The sequence below is a fragment of the Apus apus genome, chromosome Z (genome assembly GCF_020740795.1).
Source record: "Apus apus isolate bApuApu2 chromosome Z, bApuApu2.pri.cur, whole genome shotgun sequence".
Classification (NCBI taxonomy): Eukaryota; Metazoa; Chordata; class Aves; order Apodiformes; family Apodidae; genus Apus; species Apus apus.
In genome coordinates this window covers 77247779-77264619 of record NC_067312.1, presented here as the reverse complement: position 1 = coordinate 77264619, position 16841 = coordinate 77247779, and the positions used below count along the sequence as shown (strand labels likewise).

At 47.1% G+C, this 16841-nt stretch overlaps 1 protein-coding gene across 6 annotated transcripts in view; it reads right to left on the bottom strand.

The window, feature by feature from the left end:
• Positions 1-3723: 3723 nt before the first annotated feature.
• CAST (calpastatin) overlaps positions 3724-16841 on the bottom strand; it is a 63729-nt gene continuing 50611 nt past the window's right edge. For 4 of the 6 annotated variants that reach the window (XM_051643507.1, XM_051643510.1, XM_051643512.1 and 1 more), the window contains 12 exons: positions 16691-16792; positions 15560-15643; positions 14789-14836; positions 14530-14625; positions 13929-14027; positions 12124-12225; positions 10490-10582; positions 9589-9642; positions 9070-9159; positions 7272-7351; positions 6050-6113; positions 3724-5025 (listed from right to left, as the gene is read on the bottom strand). In XM_051643507.1, coding sequence (XP_051499467.1) covers positions 6056-6113; positions 7272-7351; positions 9070-9159; positions 9589-9642; positions 10490-10582; positions 12124-12225; positions 13929-14027; positions 14530-14625; positions 14789-14836; positions 15560-15643; positions 16691-16792 — 906 coding nt within the window. In that variant the 3' untranslated portion in view covers positions 3724-5025; positions 6050-6055. The remainder of the gene's footprint in view (positions 5026-6049; positions 6114-7271; positions 7352-9069; positions 9160-9588; positions 9643-10489; positions 10583-12123; positions 12226-13928; positions 14028-14529; positions 14626-14788; positions 14837-15559; positions 15644-16690; positions 16793-16841) is intronic. The other 2 variants (XM_051643508.1, XM_051643513.1) reach the window with 2 other exon arrangements.

The window sequence follows — 16841 nt, the reverse complement described above, 5'->3', positions numbered from 1 at the left end:
GCCAAGGACCATGGGTGCAGCTGCCCAGGGCTGGGGGTGCTGCCCGGGGGGTGTCCAGCCCCCACTTGTGTCCCCACCACCCCCAGGAGCTCTGCCCGGCCCCTCGTGCTGCGGATGCAAATTCTTTGCCTGCACTGGAAACATTCTTCTGCTTTTAGGTAACACAGCACCTGCATTTTCTACATTTGTATGATTTTGTGTGGAAAAAAACCCCAACAAACCAACAACAAAACATTTCAGTGATTTTTACTTTTGCTGATTAGCCTTGAGTGTGTTTTGGCAGGAATTTTTGCTTTTAACTATTCCTTTTCACCTGATGGAAGTGCAGCTGTTGTCCCAGATCTCACTGCCACTTACAAGGAGAGTCATTAGTGGGCAGGAATGGTGAGCTCTGGGGAGAGCAATTAGTAGCACCCTGGGCTTGGAAGGGGCAGTTGCTTAAGAAAATGAAACTGACCTCAGAGATGGGGATATTTTTTTTTGGTGGAGGGTTTTGATTTCTTTTCACAGCTGCAAATGGCCTTTATGTGCAGAAAACTTTTGTTTCTCTACTAAACTAAACTAAACAACAAAAAAAGGCAGCTAATTAGCACATGAGCTTAAATGCCTCCAATTTCTTTGCACTCACAATCATGCCTTTGATGTGATTCCATGATGTTTGTTTCCTCTGTGCTTCTGACCTGTCTCAGCTTCCTCACTGGGAGGCTGAGCAGCCAGAAACTTTAACAAAGATACAGATACAGGGAAAAAAATGAATAATCTGGAACTAATGATAAGCTCTGGACTGTGCCCTGCTGGCTGTTGTCCCAGATAGCAACTACAGCTGCCCCACAAGCCGAACCCTGCTTCGTTAGAGCTCAGAGGGGCTGAATTCTGCTGCTGAGGGTGAAGAGCAGCAGGAGATACCATTTCCCTTCACTGGTGGTGTCCTGTTGTGCACGAGGGATCTTGTACCTCTGGAGACAGGAAGGGGAACAGGAGTTCTGGGTGGGCTGGGCAGGGTGTGTACAGCATCTTCTGGTGTTTCTGACCTTGCTTCAAGATGTTTTCAGAGCTGAAAAGGTGATTTATCAGGAAAATAAAATGCATTCACTTGCTGGGAGGTGAGGTATTTCATCAGTCTGGCTTTGCACACTCCTGGCTTTTGCTGTGGTGAGCAGGGGTTTGGAGTTTCCTGCCTTCCCTGCTTGTGGGTTGGGCCCAAACCCCCAGCAAAGGACCAGCCCGGGGCTGCTCCTCCATCCACACGCCCTGGGATGGGAGCACAAACCCAACCGGGAGCTGGTGGGTTGGGATGAGGACGCTCAGGGCTTCACTCACTGCTTATTGTCACAGGCAAAACAGACTCAGCTTGGGGAAAAAATAGTAATTTAATTTCTCACTAATCAAACACAGGACACAGACACCCCCAGAGCAGGGCTCCCTTCTTCCCAGCCCCAAACCCCTTTGTTCCCCATTTCTCTCCCTCCTTCCCCCCAGGCACAGGGGGATGGGGTTTAGTCAGGTCACAGGCTGGTGGTTCCTGCTGCTCCTTCCTCCTCAGGAAGAAGGATTCCCCACAGTCCTGCCCTGCTTCCCCACGGGTCCCTCCCATGGCAGAGTCCTCCACCAACCTCTGCTCCATCAGCCCTTCCTACCAGCCCTGGAGCTGCTCCAGCGCTGCCCGCAGAGTCACGGGGGCTTCGGGAACAGGCACCTCCCCTGCCCGGGGGCTTCCACAGTTGCACCATCCCAGCCCACGGGCAGCAAATCCAAGTTCACCCCTCATGGTGCCTTCAGGAAATGTTCCACCACGTTTCTCCATGAACTCAGGGGCACAGCTGCCATCTCACCGTGGGCTGCCGGGAAACTTCTGCTTGGGCACCTTCTCCCCCTTCCTCCTCACCAGCCCTGGGATCTTCACCCTGGCCCTGCTCTGCCTCTCCAGCCCAGCTCTGCTTTCCCTGCTCTCAGGCCTCACATCAGTTCTTTCCTGCCTTAATTGCAGAGGCTCATCTATTGTCTCTCTAATGACCCGACCTGGGCACAGGAACCTTAAGGAGCTTCTTCCCAGAGCCACCCCTCAGTCCCTCCCCTGCTACCAAAACACCCCCCAAACCAGCACACTGCTCCATCTTCAGCTTCTCAACTTTGGGGAAAATTAACCAGTATTCCTAGTATAGCCACAGCCGCCCTGTTTGCTCCACACCCTTAACTGAGGAAGCCTCAATTAGCCAGAGTGTGCAGACACACTGCAGCCCCCTCCAGGGAGGGAAGGAGCGTCACAAGCAGGTCTGGAGGTGTCATTTACACCAGCACAGCTGAGGTTGGCGGAGCTGTGTGAGCTGTCACTAACAGACCCTGTGCAGAGCTGTGTGCTCACAGAACCAACAGCACCATCAGAACTGCTCCTCTGCACCATCCAGAGGGAATCAGTCCCCACGGGCACAGGGATGCTGGGCAGGGCTCACAGGATTCATTACCACACAGAGCTTCATCCATCGCCCGAGAGTGACTGTTCATCATGGAATGGTTTGGGTGGGAAGGGACCTTGAAGATCATCCAGCCCCCCATGGGCAGGGACCCCTCCCACCATTCCAGGCTGCTCCAAGCCCCATCCAACCTGCCCTTCAACACTGCCAGGGATGGGGCAGCCACAGCTTCCCTGGGCAACCTGGGCCAGGCTCTCCCCACCCTCACAGCCCAGAATTTCTCCCTCACATCTCAGCTCCAGCTCCCTCTGCCAGCTGGAAACCCTTCCCCCTGCTCCCATCCCTCCCTGCCCTTGTCCCAAGCCCCTCCCCAGCTTTCCTGGAGCCCCTCCAGGCACTGGAAGGTGCTCTCAGGTCTCCCTGGAGCCTTCTCTTCTCCAGGCTGAACACCCCAACTCTCCCAGCCTGTCCCCAGAGCAGAGCTGCTCCAGCCCTCCCAGCATCTCCGGGGCCTCCTCTGGCCTCTCTCCAACAGCTCCACGTCCTTCCTGTGCTGGGGACCCCAGCCTGGCCCCAGCCCTGCAGGGGGTCTCAGCAGAGCAGAGGGGACAATCCCCTCCCTGGCCCTGCTGGTCACGCTGCTGGGGATGCAGCCCAGGACACGGGTGGGTTCTGGGCTCTGAGCACATGGCCGGGCCCTGGGGAGCTGCTCCTCACCAACACCCCCAGCTCTTCTCCTCAGGGCTGCTCTCCAGACATTCTCCCCCAGCCTGGATTTGTGCCCTGGCCCAGGTCAGGACCTTGCACTGGTCCTTGCTGGACTTCATGCTGCTTGCACAGCCCCACCTCTCCAGCCCCCTCTGGATGGATCCGTGTCTCTCAGCCTCTCATCCCACCACTCTCTGTGGTGTGGACGGTCCATCCCACCCTCCATGTTGCTGACACAGATGTTAAATTGTTTCTGCATCCTACAGTTCATCAGAAATGCAACTGCAACTTCCCAGCACAGCAACAACGTTATTTAAGACCCTTGTGCTTGTGTCATAGCCCTTCAGCTGCACAACAGGAGCCCACAGGACAAGTTTGGTCCCAGTTAATTGTGCAGCTTTGAGGACGAAAGAAAAGGGGGGAAAACCTGCAGCTGGTGTTGAGCAGGCTGCAGGGGCCTTCCTGAAGCACCACGGACAGGCGCGGGCTTTTTAAGCACAATATATTCAGTTTTAATAGGCCAGTGTTTGGAGTTGATTACTTGTGGGGTTTCCTTTGTCTTTCAACAGCAATTCAGGCACCAGCAGTGACAAGTGAGAAGAGCTGCAAGCACCAAGAAGCATTCTTAAAAACTTTATTAGTGTGACACAGGTTCTCAGCACAGACTGCCAAGGACAGTCAGAAGTCTAAATATCCCCAACTTTGATCTCCAGGCTGTCCCTGTCTGCGAGGCTACACACTAGAGTCTGGTTTTGGTGCCAGCAGGAGCGCTGGTCTGCCCTTCCTCTGGGAGCTCAGGCTGCAGCAGCAGAGGGGCCAGGATGGGCAGGTGTCCTGCAGGACACGGGGACACAGCAGGACAGCCCTGTCTGCAGCAGCCTCCCCACAGCTGCCTGCTCCTGCCTGGCCTCCTGCAGAGCAGGTGAATGGGACATTGCTCCTGGCAGCATCTTCTGCCCTGCTCCTGCATTCCCTTCTGGAGGAAGAGGGACAGAAGCAAGGACTAGAAACAGTGCAAATTTAAAAAAAAAAAAAACAACAACACAAAACAAACAAGTCCACCTGTTGACCTGAACTTCTCTTTGATCTCTACTAAGGCTCATGGACCTTCCTGACCTCCTCTTCTGTGATGGTAAAGGTGTCATTATCACACCAAGGTTTCTATTTGTTCAGTCCAGGAGACTCCTGAAATTATGAGATAACAGTACAGACACCACTGGAAATTAAAAAAAACCAAGACACTAAAATCCTCATCTGGTGTGTTTTTGTTGTTTTACCTACAGTTAAGGCAGCATCTAAAATACCTGTTTAATCACTAGATGCGCTTGATGAAGCAGTTAAATCCCCAGTTTCTCATTCTTCAGCCACCCACAGGTTACCTGTGGTTTCCCACCAGGAAAAGGCTCGAGGAAAGGCTGAAGCCAAGGCTGAGGACAACTAAAGCTCATTATATTCCAGAATACCTGATGCAGTCACTGCAATGCTAAAAATGCCAGCACATACAAATTCTTCTGAGATTTACAGGCACTACGTGGAGATTATGTGCAAAAGTCTGCAGAATTGTTTTTTGTGTTTTGGTTTTTTGTGGGTTTTTTTGGCATTGCTATTCATTTATGAAATATACTTATTGAAAATATAAAGCATTCTTTCCCTCTGAAAACTGGAGACATTTACAAAAGAGTCAAAGTATATGAGTGTAATAAAATGAGTGGGCATGGAGGGGGGAGAAAAAACAACCACCTTATTCTATTACTGGGAAATAAAAAGAAAGTATGAAGAAAGTCCAGCAAGTATCACTGTACAAAAACCACCCAGAATAACCACATGATTTTTGCATCAGCTTCAGTTCTTCAGGAGTAATTATCCACCAACAGAGAGCAGAGGTTTTACATGATGCACTAAGATCCTGGGGGGGGGAAGAAGAAGGGGAAAAAAAAATAAATTAGATTGCTTATGCTCTTAAATTTGGAAAAAAACAAATCACAAACTAAATCTAGGAAGAATTAATCAGAAAGATCAGCCTCTCTCCTCCACAGCCCAGGACACCCTCCAGCCTGAAGGACTTGTACCCAAGTGTATCATCAGCACTTCAACGAGCTGGTGATGATGACAGGAGATGCAACCATCACTCTTAACATTGAGGGTGCAAGAAGTAAATACAAGAAGCAGGGGTGGCTGTGGAACATGTGCAGGGAGAGGCTGTGTCTGTGCCAGGGGAGACAGAGCAGAGCCCTGGACCTGGGGACACCTGCAGCCCAGCTGAGGGGCTGTGTCTGCCCTGGGTGCTGCTCCTGAGCGAGCCTGTTGCAGGAGAAGTGACACCAGCTCAGTGTCCTGGGGATGAAACAGCCAGCTGAGATGTGCTTGATCTTAATTATGCTGTGAAAATGTCTCTCTGGGGAAGCAGATGTCAGGCCTTGGAATGCTTAGTTGCACCAACCTGAAGGGATTTAGCTACAGCAGGTAATTCTGTACCAACTGTACAGGCAAAGGGTAAAAAGAATAAATCTTCTCTGCCTCGGATTCACTGCCCTGAAGTTCCAAGTCATAGAATCACAGACTGATTTGGGTTGGAAGGCCCTTAAAGATCCCCCAGTCCCAACTCCCTGCACAAGCAGGGACACCTCCCAGCAGCCCAGGTTGCTCCAAGCCCCATCCAACCTGCCCTTCAACACTGCCAGGGATGGGGCAGTCACAGCTTCCCTGGGCAACCTGGGCCAGGGTCTCACCACCCTCACAGCAAAGAACTTCTTCCTAATGTCCAAACTGAATCTCCCCCCTTTAAGCTTCAAAAGTCACCCCAAGTGTTATCTCTAGCAGTGTCACACTGTGTATCTTGGGTCAGTTAACAGACTGCCAACAGAACAGGTTTGGTAACAGTGCCATGAGCTGTCTTTGTGGTGGTCCAGAGAACAGAGAAGAAATCTCACCCAGCATTAACGTTTAGCTTGTTTTCTGCTTCTCAGGTTTGCTGCTGGAGGACTGTCCCCTAGCCTGAACAGCAAGAGAAGAATGAGACAGTGAGAAACAGTGAACTTAGCTGAAGCCTGAAATTAAACAATGACAGATACTCATCAGAAGGCACAGTTCAGACATAAATATGATCTGCGCTTGAAACAGAAAGTTTAGCAACGTGTTTGTCACTTCTGCTGTTCATACACAGTCATTTTTCCCCATCACTCACTCTGTTTCAGGTGAAGAGGGCTGACCTCTGCACATCCTCCTTCTCTACATCCTTTTACCCATGCTAGTGATCCCACCCCAACTCACAACATTAAAAAACACATCCTCTGAAGAGGAGCTAAGGACTCCCCCAGTTTTACACCAAAAAGTCCAAGTCTGTTCTGTTGTTACACAAAAAGCTGTTTCATAATAAAAAAAAAAAAACATTACTGGAAATGTGAAATACAAAATTTCCAGAGCAGGTGTTACCATCTGACTCACCCTGTGGGAGAACAACCTGGTGGGAAAGGTTTCACTCCTACCAAATCCATTTTCTGTATTTCTGGATGACAAAAGCCAAGCAGAGGTTTTTTGTTTGTTTGTTTGGTTTTTTTTGGTTTTTTGTTTGTTTGTTTTTAACATGGAAACAACTGCCTTCCTTTTCCCACCAGATTCGTTCCAGGTTTATGAATATATGGAGGTTTCCATTAATTTAAAAAAAATAATAAATTCTGATAAACAGAGAATCATAGAATGGCTGGGGTTGGAAGGGACCTTAAAGACCATCCAGATGCAACATGAGATGGGGATGTGTGGCTGAAGTACCTGCTACTCACTTTCAGAATGCTGTTATTCAAAACCCTCAAGAAACAGAGCAGTGATGGGGCCCCTGAGGCAGCTACAGGCATGTCAAGTGTGACTCTAAGATCAGCAAGCACAGGAATGAGGAGCCTGTGGAGCGTGCACTGAGCCCCTGCAGAACATCACAGATCAACACGTTTTAGCCCCCACGTATTGACAATTTCCCTTGAAACAGGCAGGTGCTTTTCTCCTAGTACCTCCTTACAAAAATGGACCAAGATCAACCCACTGATGCAACATTCTCCTCAGAGTAATATCCCTGTAGATGACCCCAAAACCCAGCTGCCCACTTCTCATGGTTGCAGTGCAAGGCAACCACACCTGTCCGTATCACAACGTGTTTTTTACCGTTTTAGGGTCTTTGGGTTTTCCTTTTTCCTTTGGGGTCGGCTTAGTGGTGATGGCTTCCTCTCCACTTTTGTCCTACACTCCAAAGAAAAATAAAGAATTACAGTTACAAGCAGGACAGGGAATGGATGGCTCCTGCTCTGTCACCTGCTGTGGGATGTTCTCAGTGTGGGTGGCAAGGAGGGAGGCATGCACGGAATTCCTGCCCTCACCCCACAGAAAGCTGGAACCTGCAGCCTTGTTCAACACTGGGGCACCAGGGAGCATGCACAGATAAAAAGAGCTGGTCTGTGTGGGCAGATGGAGTATTTCCTACAAAGCAATGATGTTGCAGCAGCAGACTGAGCTCTCAAGTTCATAACCAAACAAAACAACACTTTGTCTTAAGCTGCCTGAGGACTCAGTGTCCGGGTCAGCACTGGGGGAACCAGCAGTGGTCAGAGAGTGTCTGGAAACACAGCTAATTCCTCCAGGAATTATGTCTGATTTGAACTTCAGTCTCAAGGCTGCTGCTTCTCAGCCCCCCAGGAGAGCAATGAGCACAGCATGAAAGCACAGACAATCATCATCAATGTTTTAAGCACGGAGTAACTTATGATTTGCCCCTGGTAACTGGTGCCTTGTGGTATAAACCTCAGGAAGCTAACGCAGAATTCCACCTGGGAGCTGGCTCTGCTTCCTCAGCTAGTGTCTGTGCAACGGATGTTATTTTTGACTGGCTTGGTCAAAGATCAAAGATGGTGCAAATTCAAGCTTTGTTTTTTCTTCCTCCTGGCAGGAAGCAGGCAGGGCTGGCAGGAATCAGCAGCAGGTGGGAGACAAGGCAGCTGCTTCACCCAGCTGAGCCTCAGAACTGCTCCCCACTCCAAAAGGTGCCCCACTGCTCTGCCCTGACCAGGGCCTGGGACACAGCCTCTCACTCTCAGGGTGACAGAGCAAATGGCTCCTGTGTAAAACAAAAGGAGTGCAGGATTTCTGGACCACATCCCAGCAGGGCCTGTGGGCTCCTCTGCCCAGGGAGCACCTGCAGGGACTGCAGGGGCAGGGGGTGTCTCAGGGCTTCTCCCCCTGGAGATGGCTGAGAGTGACTCTTCTGGCACAGGGACCCAGTCTCAGCTCCTCCTCCAGACTCCTTTCCAGCACCACCACCCCTTCTCACACACCATCCTCATGCTGGTGACCTCCAGGCTGATGCAGCTCCCACTTCCCACTCATTTCACACAGTCACAAACCCACAGCACTGCGCTGGAAAAAGTCTGCCAGGTGTTTGCCAGTTGTGTTTGAAATGATGATGCAAGAAAGAGATGCTCTATTTCTCATCATAAGACCTCTCCAGTCTGTTCCTTCGTTCTTCCTGTCAGCTCCACTATTTTCCCCAACACACCTGAAACTGGTTTTCTACTCCTGGCATTTCTCTCTGCAAAGCCCTCCTGAGCTGTTTCTCAGTTTCAGCCCACAACCACTGCTAGGCAGGGCATCCCACCACTGTCTGCCTCAACATTTTTTGAACACTCTAGTCTGTACAAAAACTGTTACCACAGTTCTCTGCTCAACTCAATTCTCCAAGCCTGTCCTACCTCTCCAAAAGACTCTTAAGCATGACAAAACTTCTTCCAAAGATGCAGAACCCAGCAAGATGCACCAAACTTCCACCAGAATGGCAAGGCAATCACTACATTTTCACAGCATCTTTCATAGACAGACACCTAGGCTGAGCTATGGCAAAGAAAAGGGAGGGACTTCCACAGAGCAGCCAAAGCCTGTTTATTTTGTGAATCATTAGCTGAAAATGTCCTACCTTTGAGTGCTGTGGTGTGGCAGGAGCCTTTGCACAAGTATCAAAGTCACCTGACAGGGCATCGATAGCTGCAGAGTCATCTGTGGGCTTCTGCAATCATTTTAATTATCAAGTCACACAAAATGCAATACTTCCTACAGTCAAATTGATGCATCAGGAATTTATTTTTGCTTTAATTATCCCTTTCTGAAGAAGAAAACCAACCCGTAGAGGGGCTCTACATACCTTAGAAAGGAGGTGGTTACTGGAAGCTTCCAAGATACACAGTTACTTGGAATACTGGACTTGAACAGTTACAGTAGTAGTTGTACAGCAGCAGTTGTGCATAGAAACTGTATTTATTGTGAACAGTTACACTTCAGGAAGGTTTTACTGTCCACATTGTTACTGTTACCTCCTGAATTCAACTGCATTTATGAGAATCTGCAGTGAACCAGGCCCTGAGCCTGCAATGACACCGCTTGAAAGAAATCACCAGGGCACACAGCATCAGCTTAAACAGAACCAAAATCATGTTACCTTTTTTCCTTTGTGTTTCCCATCATCCTTTCCTTTTGGCTTTGAAGGTTTTCCCTGGGGAAGAAGAAAGATTTTGAACAGATTAGTTTTAATATACCAGCACTCACGCAGGACACTGGGAGCTCACGGATCACCACGGAACAAAATCCTGAACAAAACCCTTCATTTCCCACACAATCTATCCCAAGTCAGTTCACAGGGTGTGTTCATTCCCTGTAACTTGAACTACATCTCACATCCCATCTTTCTAGCCTTGTAGCCTACTAGAAAACCAGCTTCCTGACCCACAGAAGGTAATATCACTGTCAGAGTAGTCACCTGCTCCAGCGAATAGAAGTTCAGGGCTTCAGGTGTAACACCAAGGTCATACCTGGATATGCACTTTGCTCCCAAATGTGAGATGAAACCCCCTGGAATGAGTATCTGGAATGAACAGGTGTTACCACCCAGAGTCTGCAAGTGTCTCCTGTTTGAAACCAGACCATAAAGCCAAGCTGTTTAAAGGCAGACACCTGCTGTTTGCACCTGGCTTTCTAGAGCACCTCACACACTGTGGCTGCAATCTGCCCTGCTGCATCCCCAGGGCTCTGCTGCTGGGTGCTCCAGAGTGAACTGTTTGCTCAGATCAAACCAGTTTAGAAAAGAAGAAATACCCCACCAACTTTTATTTATTTTTTTTTTTTTCTTTTTAATTAAATCCATCCAAGGATAAACAAAGTTACCCTGAGCGTAGGATAAGTGACAAGTTTAATCCTAGCACCTAAATATAGGACACACACTTAGTCACTTACTCAGCTTCCCTGTTCTCTCCATAACCCACAGAGGACAGTGTGGTTCATATGGACACATTTCTGGTGTTGCAATAAGACAGTAAATACAAACTAAGAAAGCTCTGCCTTACCTGCTCACCTGACTCCAGAAGCTTCCGATAGTCAGGTGGGATTGTATCATCTCTTTCTCCAAGTTTGTCTCTGTGCTCAGATTTAGCCTTTTCCTGAAAAGCATTTAATTTCAGAACTTTAATAGTTATGGTTGAGGTATTGGCAAACAGTCAGAGTGCTCATTAAACTTAGGATAGATGCCCTTTTTGAGTTTAAAATCTTAAAACTACCAGGAAAAAAAACCCCAGGTATTAATCTCACTATGAAGTGTGTCATGACTGAGAGTTTTAGAATCCACAGCAGCATCCCAATACAAGAAACTGTCAAGTTTCAGCTCTGCCTTCCAACAGGATGACTGAAAGGGGTCACTCCACACTTCTGCATCACATCTCCCCCGTGCACTGCAGCTTGAACAGAAAGCAGATGTTCCTGCAATGTCTTACCCACGGATGCACCTGAGCACCTGCAGCAGAACCCAGGGCAGACACCCACCCCACACCAAACTGACCAGCAGTGGCCTCACTTCTCACCAGACTCAGGAGACAGGGTCAGTTTCACACCCAACACAACTAGAGGGCAGAGCTCTCTCACCAGCTCCTGGAAACTGCAGCAAGGAGGGAAGTTTTCCTTCCTCTGCATTTACTGTTCCATTTGTGCTGCTCTCACTTCTGGCAAACATACCAGGAAGACACAAAGAAAACTTCTGGCTCACATGCAAGTAGGTTTTTAAGCTTATTGTTGAGGAGTATTTTTGTGTTTGTTGCTACAGACATTTTAAGGAACTATTTTGTTTTGTTTTGTTTTCAGCCCAGTCCAAGCCTTTTCCATGTCTCTGTGAAGAAGACATGGAACACACTGGGCTCCCACAGCCCCACTGAGGCACCTGAGATCTTGCACATCAAGGATTCTCTCTCTTCCCAAACTGTACAAACTTGTTCTGAAATCCCCTCACAGATTCCAGCCTCAATTTATTCATGGGCAGCTTATGGCAGATTTTTTCCCCAATAATATCCTTCACCTTAAGTATTTCACTTTACAATCTGTTACTACTATTACGCAGAAACGCTTCTGATTTTCTTATTAGCATAATAATCTTTCCACAAACATATGAATACAGACTGAATGAGGACAAAAGAAGCAAGTTAAAAAATGGGATGGATTAAAAGAACGTGTTTGCTGATGAACTTGGTGTTTGTGGGCTTAGAGAAGTCAAAGTTTGACAAAAAGAAGGGCACAGAGTTAATTTCAGAAGCAGAGGCCAGAGAAGACATCTGAAAAATCACTAGAATAATGACAATAAAAGGCACTGAAATAAAAGTACTGCACATTTCCTATATCACAATACTTACATGCAAATGGCTGAAATATATTAATGAATTGAACATTTTTGATAAAAAACACAAGTAATCCAGCTGACTGAAGGCTGCATCCTTAGAAGCAAAAAAACATTCAAGTCAACGTGTTACTTTCCTAGTAACTTTACTCCTGAATCTGAAAATCACATGCCATCTACTCCTACAAGTATATAAGAAATATTACCTTATGCCACTAAAAAACATAAATTCTAGAAAATAAGGCAAGTATCTCAATTTTTGGAGTTGTTGTTGTGTTTTCCACCCCCACACTGCACAAATTTCAGAATGTATTTTATTACCTTTACTTTATCCACAACTGGTTTGTTCTCATCAGGGTCAGGCTCCCTCTGCCCCAGGGAATCAGACAGGAGATCCAAGGCTTCATCCATCTCTTTTCCTCCCTAGCAAAGTGTAAACACATTCGTGAACACAAATCACCTGTAAAAATAATGCAACTCATCAAGCTAATGTAAGTACTGACTAATGAACTCTCAGCTTCAGTGAACAATGAACAATCACCCCTCCCTTTGTAATTACAATGGGGTGGAATAGCTGGGGAAAAAATTACTGCATATTTAGACCTGCAGAAAACATAATTTCAAGAAGGGGTTATGGAATGGTTGAATGTGGGTTTTTTTGTTATACCTAAGTCTAACTGATGTAACGAGAACAGTTTACAAGCAGATTGTTTTTTGTTAATTGCCATTTATTTTGCAAACACCGCTGCAGATTAGCTGCTGAGGAGGTGCCAAACTGAATTAAAAGTTATTAACATTTTATCTTCACAGTATGCATGGCCTTCTGCGATTTCACACCAGTTTTATTCACCCACTGGCTAGGAAAAGCGCCCTTAAAAAAACAACTAAAACCCGGGTGGGAGGAGCTCTGCGTTCCCCTTCCCAAGAGGCTGGAGGCACTAGAGGGAGCTCCCACGACACGGATCGAAGTGGTGAGGGGAAGATCTATGTTCTGCAACGGAAAGGAGGTCATAGCACTGCCTGTCCCCCCATTAAACTCCTCCTTTTATGGGCTTAGCAGATGACTTTGCCGCTGTGCTAATAACTACACTATTAGTTAGTAACCGGGAGATGAAATCTGTGGTTCAACTAAAGGCCCAAGTCTAAACATGAAATCATGTGCACCCAGGTAACTCCTGCACTGACCTACAGAAAGGAGAAGGGACTAGATCACAGAATTGCTGGAGCTGGAAGGGACCTCCAGGGATCATCCAGCCCAACCCCCCTAAAGCAGGACCCCCTGGAGCACGTTCCCCAGGGCTGCATCCAGGGGGTTTGAATGTCTCCAGGGATGGAGACTCCACAGCCCCCTGGGCAGCCTGTCCCAGGGCTCTGCCACCCTCACAGTCAAGGAGTTTTCCCTCCTATTTCCAGGTCACTTCCCATGTCCCAGCCTGTGCCTTTGCCCCTGGTCCTGTCCCTGGGCACTGCTGAGCAGGGTCTGGCTTCATCCTCCTGCACCCACCCTCAGATACTTGGAGGCACTGATGAGGTCTGTCCTCAGCCTTCTCCTCTCCAGGCTGAACAGCCCCAGCTCTCCCAGCCTTTCCTCATCAGGGAGATGCTCCAATCCCTGGATGCACTTCTCCAGCTGTGGCCTCACCAGGGCAGAGCAGAGGGGCAGGATGAGCTCCCTCAACCTACTGGCCACTCTTCCTTATGCACCCCAGGATTCCACTGGCCTTTTTGGCAGCCAGGGTACTTTGCTGGCTCATGGATCATTTGCTGTCTATCAGGACTCCAAGATCTTTCTCCTCTGTACTGCTATCCAGCAGATCCACCCCTAACCTATACTGGTGCTTGGGATTCTTTCTTCCCAGGTGCAGGACCCTACACTTACTCTTACTGAACCTCATGAGGTTCTTCTCTGCCCAGCTTCTCTGCAACAATCACCCAGTCCACCTGCCTGACCATGTCAGGGCTGACCAAAAGTCACTGCATGTTATTAGGGGCATTGAGCAAATGTCTCTTGAACACCAACAGGCTGGGGGCATCAACCACCCCTCCAGGGAGCCTGTCCCAGGGTTTGACCACCGTGTCCATAAAGAAATGTGGATCCTAGGTAAGGACACAGGTGAGGTGCTTACTGGGGCAGGAGCTGCAGGAGGGGCTGAGTGCACTGAAGAGACTGTAGCAGCAGAGATAAGGTCCGAGGAACCCGCAGGCTTTTTACCCTCCTTGGTTTTCTGAAACAAGACACAGCATCACTACTAACACAGAGCAAAGGGAGAAAAATGTGCATCAAATTCCAGGCACCTGGAATGCAATGCCCATGTAGATTATTCCCAGGACTTTATTTTCCTCAGCAGTTCTGTTTGGGGCAGGGTGCAACTCTTCTGCACCTCAGCCTGTTCAGGCTCAACCCAAACCCTGGCACAGGTCAGTCAGAGGGAGGTTTCATGTGACTTCAGATTTCACCAGGCCCATCTGTGCTCTTAACACTTTTAAAAGTCTTGACTGCAGAGCACTCCTTATGGAAGCAACTGGTAAAAAGGTATGAAAACTGACCCAGCTTTTTCTAATTATTAAAGTCCTACTTCCAACAATTTCTTGCAAAAAAATATTTAAAATTTTTATTTGCTGAATTGTGTTTCAGAAAGTTTACATAAGCTTTAAAGGAAACAAAATTATCAAGTCTATTGAAACCATCTGAAAATAATCAGGTTTTCAAAAATCCAACACACTCACCTTTAATGCAGTTGATGTAGGTAATGGTGCAGATGGGGACGGAGAAGAGGAAAATCCTTCTGTCAAACCCTCTATAAGATCATTTTCACTCATAGGCTATCATTAAAATGAAAAAAAAGATGCTTTTAAGCCTTTTAATCTATTAAAAAGTGAGCAGGTAACACAGCCTAGCTCCATTTTTAAACTGAAGACTGGGAACCTCTACTGACATTTGAGTAATTCATGAATGAAACATTTATCTCAATTTTAACTTTTTTACCTGGGACTTTTCTTCAGGTTTTGGTAAGAGTGGTTTTCCATCTTTATCCTACAAACAAAAACAAACCCCATTCTGTTAAGCCAAGCAGTCCTTAAAGGACCATGCAATGCAAGCACTCTGAGAGCATTCTCTAACAACCAAGAAAATGAACTGGTAACTTGTAGCATCTACTGCTTTTACTCAAGTGTCCTTCAACAAATCCAGGCCCTGCAACTTAGAACAATCTGAGCACTGAAAGTGACTAAAGTGCGTGGGATTCTGAACGCCCCCACTCTGTGATTCAGTTTCTATAGAAATAGCACAATTAATACATAATGCCTCTCCTCCCAGTCTGTTACCAGTTCTCCTGGATGCAGAGCCCAGAAAGGACATATATTTTTTCAGGCTGAGCTGCTGTGCAGGTCTTGGCTGCACCTAAGCAACCTGTTTATGTCAAATGGGTCGTGTGGTGATGGTTGTAAAATTAGTACAGGGAAGTGCTGAGTTTTTTAACAGCCTTGACCAACCACAAATAATTAATGATGACTCCAGTGCACTAATTTCAACCCAACCTATTCATGCTTAGGTACTTGCATCTAAACCACTTCTGTGCCTACGCAGACATCTAATGATGGATGTAGTTCAGGAACTATGCACTGGAAATTTTATACGCTATAAAAATGGCTGAACTAAATATCAACATTTCAAAATAAACTGGAGTTGCAGATTCATCCATATGTGGTGAGGAATGAAAAGGAAAATAAGACTTAACCAGCACATTAGCTAAATTACTTTTGCTTCTGTTAATCTGTACTCTGGAGGAATAGTTTCTTCATCTTCACCCAGTTTTTTGCGTTCTTCCTGTTTGGTTTTCTCCTACAAAGGCAAAATAAAAATATTATTAATAAAACCAAGTAACTGCACCCCACCAGACATGCATATGTGCAAGTTTTCAAAGTCTTCAGTCTACTAATCCAAATTAGTCTTCCAATCCAGACAAAAATCTTGCACAGAATAAAATAAACCCTTTTCTCTTGAGAAAGGTTCCACTTCTCTGCCCGTTTCTCCCTCTGTGCATTAGAGGCAGCTCTACCTGTTTCAGTGACAACCAACACAGTTCAGGAAACAGACAAGCATGGACCAGCAACAAAACAGCATTACACCTGAGTCTTAATTACTGACTTTTTTTGTGAGATCCACTCCACAGATGCCAGGGCTGGATGGGAAGGAAGGCTGAACACAGAAATCAGCAGCCAACTCCAAAAAAGGATTAGCCAAAAAGGAACCACAGAATTGTGTTGGCCAGGTGGAAACTAAGAAAAGGTAGTAGGAGCAACCTGGGGAGCACCTCTTTGATAGAGTTCCAGCCCACCAGAAGAGCTGCCCTCTGTTTGTGGGTCAAGCCAATACCATCTGGCCCATGGTTTGGGGTGGCAAAGGGGGATGTTCAGACTCGACTACTGGCATCTCTCCCTTAAACCACACATATTTCAGTGACTTCCTTTAAGCTCCCTGGTAAAATAGCAAGATCAGAGAAAAAAACCCAAAGTTTTATGTATAATTTCCAATTTAAACCACTCATGATAAAGTTGGCTCCTTTTGACAGAGGACTATACTGTATGCTGCCTCTGATCTGCATGTCTGCTCTGCTTTGGTTGATCAGTGAGGCTCTAGGCAAACGGAGTGTTCATGAACTGAGGGAACTACTGTAAGAGGCACAATTATCAAGCAAATGTATCCACACTGAAATCCTACCTGTACTTCCTAAGCAGAACAGAACTGGTCTCACAAGTAAATCTGTTTGGTTTGCTTTTTCAAAAAAAGAAAATATCATCTCTGATTTGTGTCTAGCCTGAGGAAATCCAGAAACAGTGAAGATAACTACACTGAAAGTCTGTTTTTGAGGTCTGGTTGCTTATCTACCTTAATTTTGTCCACAGCAGGTTTATTTTCATCTGGATCAGGTTCCCTCTGTCCCAGGCTACTGGACAGGGCTTCCAGGGCTTCATCTGCCACATGACCAACCTGGAAGGGTATCCATACAGTAAAAAGCTGTTAGTTTGGAGCTGAGTTG